At 44.4% G+C, this 10,628-nt stretch overlaps 1 protein-coding gene across 1 annotated transcript in view; it reads left to right on the top strand.

The window, feature by feature from the left end:
• Nucleotides 1-10,628, top strand: part of PGGHG (protein-glucosylgalactosylhydroxylysine glucosidase) — a 42,275-nt gene that overhangs the window by 11,213 nt on the left and 20,434 nt on the right. Inside the window, exons 6-8 of the mRNA XM_018552858.1 lie at nt 3,006-3,137; nt 4,173-4,284; nt 6,506-6,578. Of these exons, the coding sequence (XP_018408360.1) occupies nt 3,006-3,137; nt 4,173-4,284; nt 6,506-6,578 (317 nt within the window). The remainder of the gene's footprint in view (nt 1-3,005; nt 3,138-4,172; nt 4,285-6,505; nt 6,579-10,628) is intronic.

Below are 10,628 nucleotides of genomic sequence, written 5' to 3'. Positions count from 1 at the left end.
TGCCCTTTTTTGTTTGGTGGGGGGGGGGGGGGGGCATCTGGGTGCCCCCTTTAAAAAAGGCCAGAAATTTGATCAACTGCTTATTTTTGCCTAGGGTCCAAAAAAAAACCAATTATACTCACCCAATCCTCGGAGCAGACAGCACTCAATCCGGCCTCTCTCCTCTTTCCCTCACAGCCAATACACTGAAAGGGTTAATTAAATTTCTGCCTGGAGTGCTTCTTTAAGGAATATTATAACATTTGCACATACTGAAAATTGGAAAGAATCTATGTTTATGATTTTGTCAAATATTTTGCTACATAAAATAGTATAAACATGTATTCTACATTATAATATTGTCTCTATACATTTTAGGGACATGCATAATAAAGATTGACATTTTTAGCAATTAATACAGTAGAATCACTGGGCATCAGAGGGGATCAAACGCAAAACAATAGATATCAATGAATGTGACAAGGTGGATCTTTGACCTTGAAGTATGCAGCCTAAAAGAATGAATGTAGAAAAAATTTCTAGACTTTTGTTTGGCAAATAATTAGGTGTGTTATGAGAATAGAAAATTGGGTGGATGTTTTATATTTATATTATTTTTGGGAGATCATCAATTAAGAATGATAACAATAGGTATATTGAATATGTTATATTGCTGGTGCAGCCATAAACCAATGGGGATGGAATAAACGTACTTGGAGGGACATCTAGTGGTCATATGTGTGATTGAAAGGGGGATTTCAGAAAATGTATATAAGAATAGAGGCCAGAAGTGAGGAAGGAGCCTTTGGGATTTGTATGTGGAAATGATGGCACTACACTTCCTACTCCTGAGGAATTCATAGTGGCAAACTGTGGTGAACGGGTGGGATATATGACATCATCACACTGTCAGGAGGAGAGCTTTCTAGAGATTTAAGCTGGCTATATCATGGTGTGGGAAAAGCACCTATGATTTATGAGTTTTATTTTTTATGTTTTTAATAAATGTTTATGCTATTTGAATTACACTATGGGAGCATTTGTATTTTTTCTACACTACTAATAGAGACTCTGAGGAGGATATTCGTATTAAGCAAAAGGGGATGCTTTCCAGTGATAACATTGATATTAAATTAAACAATTTTTGATTTTACTCTGGCAGTGGGTCATATATTTCTGGCGAGTGAGCCAAGCTAGGGAGGTCGACGTTTGTTAGGCCTCATTCACACTGTGTTAATTCGGGCTGTGCACGCCCGTATCGGGCCATTCCTGGGAGGGACATTTGTAAATAATTGAGGACTTAGTATGTTTACTGTGTCCCCAATTATGAATGAATGGGAGTGATCTACATCACCTCCTGTTCATTCATGATTGTGGACATGGTAAACATACTATCTCCACAAGTTATGAATGAACAGGAACACTCAGTATGGAGGCTTCCTGTTCATTTATAAGAGGGGCTGCAGAAAAAGAGATTGAGGGCTCTGTGTTCTCAATCCCTTTTTCTATTTTAAAAGGGAAATATCAGGGGTCTGTATAGACCCCTAATATTTTCTTGAAGCCCCTGTGTCAGAGGGGACACAGAGCAGCGCACAGCGGGGATGAGAGAAACAATGGATGCACTGCAATTTTGGCCAAAAGATGGCATTATCGGCATTTTGCCAACAGTGCCATTTTCGGCCGATATATTCAGTTTTCTTGTTTTTAGACGTCTTCTCCTTTATTTTCACCTGGTGATCCAGCCAGTAATACACTTCCTGATTTAGGGTATCTCCACTCTATGGAGGAGCAAAGGAACTCTCCTTTGACAGCAGCATTGTCAACCTGAAGAGAGGGTAATATTAGATGGACTAACAGATTCCAGCTAACACTTTAGCAGTTACGGCAAAAGCTTTTTATTTCCTTTTGGGATAAAGGTTTTACATTAAAGGAGAACTATGAGGTGAGTGCTTTTCACTCACCTAATAGATCTAGCCGACCTGTGACAATGAGACTGTCACAGGTCGGCTCAGTAGATCGGGAGGTGAGCGAACATATACCGGCGTTCGCTCACCTCTCGATCCTGTCACGGCTCTCTGCCATGACAGGGGAGGGGCTGGATTCCCCCCTCCCCGCTCCGATCGGCTAGCGCTAACTGGCGGAACGGACGGGGGAGGGGGCGGGTACAGCTGGCTCTGCCTCTAGATAGGCAGAGCCAGCTGTCACTCACACAGCTGGGCGGATCTCGACATCGATGTCGGGATCCGCTCCGGCGTCTCAGTATACTGCGACCTGTAGCTCGCGGTATACTGAGCTTAGGGTAACGGGAGGACGCTAAGGAGAACTATGGGGAAAAGCCCTGACCCCATAGTTCTCCTTTAATGAATAGAAGCTGACCATTGTAAGCACCCCTGTCAGAGTTATGGTTTGTTAAAGAGACGTTGTAAAATTACCGACTTCCCAGTAGGATCACCAAGTGAAAATAAAGGAAAAAAGCCTAAGAAAAGAAAACTAATGCAGCAACATCTAAGGATTGCTAAACCGCAATCTATTACTTTTTTTAATTTTGAGTTTAGATACACTTTAAGGTTTGTGGCCAGCTTTAATCACAATAATTTTTACAAGTATTTTAGCTATTAGTCTAGTTCCAAGTACTGACAGAAGAGTTCCCGTTTAAAACATGAACCCTTACTATAAATAATCTGAACAGAATAATCTATAAAGCAGGTAAAATACAGTTAGTATAAAATATAGTTAGTATAAAACACCTGTGTCTTTGTGTTCCTCAACAGTCTGCACCATACACTTACAGGTCAGTTTCTCCACTAACATCTCTGCCAAACAATTCTCAGGCATTTCTCTGGACCCTACAGGCTGAACAGATGGAAGACAATAGGGAATATTAGTGTCTAGAGCAGAAAATAATTATGCAAAAAAGGGAAGGTGACATACATTCACTTACATGCATGATATAATTTACAACAAAGTTGTATACATTAGTTTATGCTCATGTTATATTAAGAAAAAATGTTTCCTTCAAAATTCAGGGTGCCAAGTTCCCTTGGGAAAGTGCTGTAACAGGATGTGAAGTTTGCCCTGATAAAATCTATGGAGACCAAGAAATTCACATTAATGGAGATGTTATGATGGTGTTTAAGCAATACTATGAAATGACAAAGGTATGTGAATATAAATATCAATTTACGTATTTAGGAAACCTTCCTTAAAGTGACACTAAACTCAGGAGTTACATCCTAAAAATGCATTCAAGGTACCATCATTATTAACAAAAATGTATATTATTTGTGTATCACTCGGCTGTAGATCCTCAAATCATCTCTGAATTTGTGCTGACACTGTCCTTCCTTCTGGAGGGTAGCTACTTTTGTTCCCATGGTCCCTGTGGGTGTTGTAAAGTAGCCACTGCACCAACTCGCTCCCATCCCATGATAGACTATGATCTCAATACAAATTAGCAAACTTAACGTGAGATTGTAGTCCATCATGGCAGCAAGCTTCGAGCGATGGCTACTTTACAACACACAGGGACCAGGAGGAACAATAGTAACCACCCTCCAGAAGGAAGGACAGTGTCGGCACCAATTCAGAGATGATTTGAGGATCTACAGATACATAAATAAGCTACATTTTTGTTAATAATTGGGGTACTTGAAAGCATTTTTAAGATTTAACTGCTGAGTTTGATGTCACTGTAAAGCTAATGTGCATATTGATAACTTGTAGTGTAAGAAAAGGTAGGACAAGCATTTCAGTGTTGTTTGCAAGAGGGCTGTAGGAGGCATTATTACAAATCAGAAAGATTAGAGATCTGCCTCTGCACAGTATGATCACTACACATGTGAATCAATTCTTCCCTGATATGGACAACTGTTTCTTTATCTCGTTAAGTATAGCTAATTTTTCTATTGCTTCGAGAGATTTTGGTAAATTGCTTAGCTGGCACCAGAGTCTTTTGTTGTAACATGATGGTGCTTATTTTGTAAACTGTTGCTTTTGTGCTTTTATGATGCTTTTATGCTGTGCAGTGATGCTTTTATGCTGTATTTTACAGTCAGTGTTGCTGGCTTGTTTTTAAAGAGAACAAGTACAGTGGAAATTGTGCTAAAAAAGCAAGCAGAGGGCAAAGGACTAGTACTAGTATTGCCTGTGGGCTTTTCATTACTGACTTACTATGCCTTGTTCTGCACTTTCAGGATTTAGACTTTTTTGCTTCAAGTGGAGGTTGGGATGTGGTGAGCTCAATTGCAGACTATTGGTGTAGCCGTGTAGTGTGGAGCAAAGAGGAACAGAACTATCATATAAAAGGTGGGTGCCAAGAAGAAGCATGCCAGTATGTTTACTGTGTACTAAAACTAAAGTATAAAGACAACGTGACATTCTCTTTGCTAAAAGTTCTGTAAACTTGGCTGAGCTTACAAATAAATGCATTGCTCTGATGTGCTCCAACAGTCTGCACTGAGTGCAGTCTGCCTTCATATAGTCAGTCACCTTCTAAAGTGTACAGAGCAGCTTTTACTAGTGCAATTTATGTGCCATATCTGTACAATAGTAGATTATACGAACCAGGGCTATTTTATTGCTTTAATTTGAAAAGTATATATATATTGTAGGATACAGTGACATGTCCACTGGGGTGGGCCTGCATTTAGAGGGGGAGCATGTCATGATGAGCTAAGTAAAATTGGAGAAAACAAAATATCATAGAGAGGTTGTGGTGGGGGGAAGGCTGCTGAAAAGAGCTAAATCAGTTCATATGTGTTATGTCACCCACTTCATTTGGATCATATCTGAGTTCAGTTATTCTAAACTCTGAATCCACGTGTTATTTTTAGGAATATACTATATGAACAATTAGGATGTAGAAGAATAATTACACACAATGGTGCTGGTGTCAACTAAACATCATTGAGCTTGTACTCAGACGAAGATGAAGGTTGCCCCTGCTGTCCTCTCCTTCTGAAAATCTAGTTAGTCCCTGCGTCCAGCGTGTCACCAAGCCCTGCGTCCAGCGTGTCACCAAGCCCTGCGTCCAGCGGGTCACTCAGCCCTGCATCCAGCGGGTCACTCAGCCCTGCGTCCAGCGGGTCACTCAGCCCTGCTTCCAGCGGGTCTCTCAGCTCTGGGTCCAGCGGGTCACTAAGCCCTGTGTCGGTGCGGTGTGGGGGGCCCGGCCTAAAGCCGTGTAAGGGGCCCCAAAATTTCTGATGGCTGCCCTGGATGTCATGCTCATCCAATGGCTTATATAAATTTTAAGCCACAAACCAGAGAAAAGTATGCAGATCAGGAATGTTGACTTCTCTCTGACTTTTGGGTTGTATGTTTGTTGCTATTCGGTAATTTAATTTATAGAAACAAGAGACAACTAGGTAAGAAGGCATTTCAATAAGGGCAGTATTCATATTTCCATTTTCAGAATGGCAATATCCATAATTCCCTCAGCATAAGTTTTGCTTTAAACATGGGAACAGATTTTACCAACAGCACAATTTGTTAAACAACCTCTTTGACAAATTGGTGCAGATATCTCATCAATTAGTAGAACATTTCCTGTAGGTACATTCATTACATTTCCTATAGGTACATTCATTACATTACCTGTAGGTACATTCATTACATTTCCTGTAGGTACATTCTGTACATTATCTGTAGGTAAACTCAGTACATTTCCTGTTAGACTGTAAGCTTGTTTGGGCAGGTTCCTCCTCACCTACTGTTTCTGTATGTCAATGATGCTTGTCAGTGTTTCTTACTTGTCTTGTCTAAACGATTGTACGGCTCTGCGGAATATGTTGGCACTATATAAATAAATAATTGTGATTGTAGGTACATTCAGTGCATTTTCTGTAGGTACACTCAGTAAATTTCCTGAAGGTACATTCAGTACCTTTCCTGTAGATACATTCAGGACCTTTCCTGTAGGTACACTTAGAACCTTCCCTCTAAGTGCATTCAGTACCTTTCCTGTAGGTACACTCAGTACATTTCCTGTTAGTACATTTAGTGCTCCTCCCTTCTGTGAGCATTGCCAGGCAACGTGTCATCCATCTACCAAATGACTGTATGAATAGAACACTCAATTACTTTTTCATAGTTTCCAGTATCCAGAACAAGCAAATGAGAAACCCAGTAAGGGCCATTTACCTATATGGTGCCATATGGAGTGAGATAAAAATCGCTCTTGTCATTTAAGATCATTTATGTATGTAATAATACTTCAGATATGTAGTACATAAAAAAACATAGGATCGATATAGTAGATGTACTGTTATGTATTATTTTGGCTTGTTAGTTCCATTTTGGAGAGTTTTTTTGTCTAACCCTTCGTGCTGCTAATTGACAGGGGTTGTTCCTACGCTTAGTAATCGGCCATTACAAAGGAATCAGTACACAGATCTGATGAAGAGAGAGGATACAGGTGACACAACATCACCAGTCAGCAACAGTGGCCATGCCCCCTGTAGGTAAAAAGAAAAAAAAACCTTTAATCATCATTTTTACAATAACATTTATCTCCTTCTTGGCACAGGTGTGATACCTCCAGATGAATATCATGCAGATGTTGATAACTCAGCCTATACAAATGCTATTGCTCAGATCAGGTAATTCTTTCTAAAGGCACTGCCTTGACATTCCTGCAGTAGGTAATTTATTAAGGTAGTGTAGAGAGCAATGACCATTCAAAGCGCAATAACCAATCATGTTTTGATTTACTATTGTAAGATTAGCTTGTATGGTCAGAATAACCTATAACAGGGCTCACAATTTCAAGTCCTGAGCTACTAGCCAGGCCTTAAGAGTTACTAGCCACCAGTTGCCCCACCTAACCCTTACCCTGCCCTGGCCTTAACTCCGCCCCTAAACACACCCTCTTAAATAATCTTATGATAATTCTTATTTTATGATAGTTGCCGCTTGTAAACGGCAGATTAGGGATTCCTGCTGCAGGAAAACGCAAGTTCCTGACACAGGAATCTCTAATTACACCTGCGATATACTGTAGGTGTGAATGGGGCCTCTTATACACATAGACTACAGGTGTCCATACACCTGCCGATTATCGTACGATAATCGCGGGTGATCCGGTGATCGTACGATAATCGGCAGGTGTATGGGCAGCGTGCGACTGCTTCTACTGTAAGGTCGTACGACTTTCGTCTTCCAAGCACGCTGGAAAACCTGCCGAAAATCGTACGATTTTTGGTGGGTTGGTAAATAATCTTATGATAATTCTTATTTTATGATAGTTGCCGCTTGTAAACGGCAGATTAGGGATTCCTGCTGCAGGAAAACGCAAGTTCCTGACACAGGAATCTCTAATTACACCTGCGATATACTGTAGGTGTGAATGGGGCCTCTTATACACATAGACTACAGGTGTCCATACACCTGCCGATTATCGTACGATAATCGCGGGTGATCCGGTGATCGTACGATAATCGGCAGGTGTATGGGCAGCGTGCGACTGCTTCTACTGTAAGGTCGTACGACTTTCGTCTTCCAAGCACGCTGGAAAACCTGCCGAAAATCGTACGATTTTTGGTGGGTTGGTGGCGTGGTCGGAAGACGAATGCTGCACGGGCCGGTGTGCGGAAGCGTACACTACCCGCTCAGCACTGCAATCATCGGAAGCTTGCGATGATCGCAAGTACGATCTGCCTGCCCAAGATGGGCAGATTGTACGAGATTTTAATGACCTTACAACCATCGCATAACGAAAGTCGTGCGATGGTTGTAAAGTGTATGGGCAGCTTAAAACAGAATAATACACTTCTCGTTAACGTTACACCGTGCGGCTGTCACCGCACCTCCCGGTCAGCCCGCCCCAGACCCGGCTCTCTAATCGGCTCTCTAATCAGCCGCCGTTCGCTCCTCAAGTGTGTCCTCTGGAGGCCTCCGCGAGCGGCCCTCTACAGTGCCTGTTTAGAGGGCCGTGTCTGCCTGATCCAGCCAGCCCGAATCGCATACTGGCTCAGGGGCGTCCAAAATTAAGATAAGGGCTACTGGCCCCCACTGAAAATAGTCTCCACTGTGATATTTACAAATGAATGGGCGGCACTTTTTACATTTGAACAAGCCGCGACTCCCACAAAAATGACCGTGCGTTGCTGGAGTGTTCGGGTTGCGCTTGAAGAAAAGGTGGCAACCCTATGAACCCCCCCAGGAAAAAAAATTATCTACGGCCCTGTACTGGCTGGATCAGGTAGGGTCCCTGGGGCACGCGCAGACAGGATCCAGGGGGTCCCTGGGGCATTTGTCTTCAAATACTAGGGGCTTCAGCTCATCTGTCATCAGGATCCTGGGGGCCCCTAGGGCATCTATCGCTGGATCCTGGGGGCACCTAGGGCATTTGCTGCTAGGACCCTTGGGGCCCATAGAGCCCTTGCCAACAGATTCCTGGGGAAAGTGGGGCATTTGATGTTACGATCCTGGGTGCCCCTGTGGAACTTGTCATCAGAATCCTGGGAGGTCTTGGGACATCTGTTGCCCAGGATCCTGGGGACCAGGGGCAGGCCATTTGTCACCAGAGTGCCTCATGGAATTTCTTGTCAGGAATCTGGGGGCCCCAGGTTACTAACCATCAGACGATTAGGCTCAGCAGTGTATACAGTCAGGGCAAAGTATGTGCAGTCAGGGCGCTGGGGCCCCTTGGTGAGCCCCCGTGTAAGCACATTGATGGTGCAGGAGCCCCAGATTAGCTGTAACATGCCATGTGTTCGCTGGATGTACGATCTGGGCCCCGGACCGATGCTAAGGCCCCAGTAAATTGGCACAGAGAGAGTGGGGCCCCGAGTGCGTGCAGAGCTGTGGGTAGACAGGGATGCACATACGGCTACTACAAGTCCCAGCAGTCCCCGGCACTCTAAACCTGCAGTGCCCCGGGATGTCGATGTACTCACGCTCGGGGTAGTGGCTCCTCAGGCACGGTGGGTCCCTGCTGCTGTTGCTGGAAGGACTTCAGTGACTCGAAGGCTCTCATCAGCTTCTCCATTGTGGCCATTTTCCCTAAGCGGGAAGCTCCTCACCGCCATCACCAGCAGCCGGTACCTGGAGAATCACTAACAGCTCCGGCCTAACTCACTCCTCTGCCCCCAGCCAATAGTGAACGCCGCCACCGGCAGACGGACAGTAACACAGGCCAATCCGGGCGCAGGGTCAGGTGACATATTCAAAGATGGGATTGGCTGAAATCAGGGAGAGGCAGGGCCGGGAAAAGGCAGGCGACCCCCCTCGCTACACCACTGGCACAGAGACTGGGGGCCCGTGACCGTCGGCCGCTGGATACCGATCCGATTGCACCGGCTGCACCGGCGGTAGTTCCGCCACTGAGTCTGGGACCGTGTGCCCCACATGTCAGCTGGCTGTGGGCAACATAGTACAGGCTCGCGGGCCGGAGTTGGCTGCGGACCGGTACTTAGAGACCCAAATTTCCACTCGCCCTCACTTTATTTTTACTCGCCAAATGCGAGCAGGCGAGTGGAAATTTTGAGCCCTGACCTATAACATTTTACACTTGTGCACTGCCTTATTGAATAAGCCATTGTTGTTATAGAAGTGACCTAAGTCCCAGGATTTATATTAAGGATTTATTTTAAAATTTAACCTTAAAAGAAGCCAGTCATGATAACTAAAGGGAGCTGGCATTGCTCACTTGTTTTTGAAGGTGCAGGTTCTAGGGTTGGCATCTTGATTTCACTGCTTATTCTATCAGTAACCTGAAAGAAGCATGTACTCATCAGGCCTCGAATACCTAATCTTTGTGCCCAGTCGGTGAAAGAAGCAAAGGTAAGAATGGCAGCCCTAGCACATACACCTTATATGACAAGTCCTCATAGGCAGCTTTCCTGTTTCATATCCAACAGGTTCCCTCCAAGCTACCTCAGACATGAGATGACAGTCTCCTGATCTGAATCCTCCACATGACTGGTGGGGATGTTCAGATACCAGTGCCGATACTTGGCATTTTCACGAGAACTAGCACTGGCACCTAGCTGAGATGCTCCACCACTGTCCTGAAATCAATAGTCTGTCTTATTTTAGAAAAACTGTCATATGACAGTAAACCAAAATGTATCAGTACTTGTATCTGTGAGTACTTGGACAAGTATCAGTACTTGGAAAATGGTATCAGTGCATCCCTTATACAGGGCTTAAAATTTCCACTCGCCTGCTCGCATTTTGCGAGTAAAAATAAGGTGAGGGCGAGTGGAAATTTGGGCCCACAGCCAGCAGTCAGGTACGCGGTCTGCGACCGTGTGCCTGACTTGCAGGAGAAGCTCCACGGTCTGCATCTGTGTCAGATGCAGACCGCAGAGCAGCTCCTGTCAGTTCCGGCTTCCTTCGGCCGGAGCTCTGACAGTTCTGAGCTCCGGCGAAGGAAAGAATGTCTGTGAGCAGCATCGATGCCTGGCTATCTGGGTGTGATAGTGAGGGCTGCTGCAGACCTCACTAATCACTCGCAGATAAACCAGGTATCGATCCTGCTCACAGCCAGCCTCCTCCCTGCAAAGACGTGAACAGGTGAGGGGGCTCGGGGGAAGGGGTTGAGTGTTTTATAATTTTGTGTGGGAGGTTAATAAGGGTGGGGGGGATATTATTTGTTGTGTGTGTGGGGGGTTAATAAGTGGTGAGTGTATTATTTTATGTGTGTG

This window comes from Nanorana parkeri, unplaced genomic scaffold, assembly GCF_000935625.1.
Source record: "Nanorana parkeri isolate BGI_ZX_2015 unplaced genomic scaffold, ASM93562v1 scaffold99, whole genome shotgun sequence".
Lineage (NCBI taxonomy): Eukaryota > Metazoa > Chordata > Amphibia > Anura > Dicroglossidae > Nanorana > Nanorana parkeri.
Note: the sequence above shows the minus strand (reverse complement) of the source record. Positions and strands in the feature narration are given on the sequence as shown.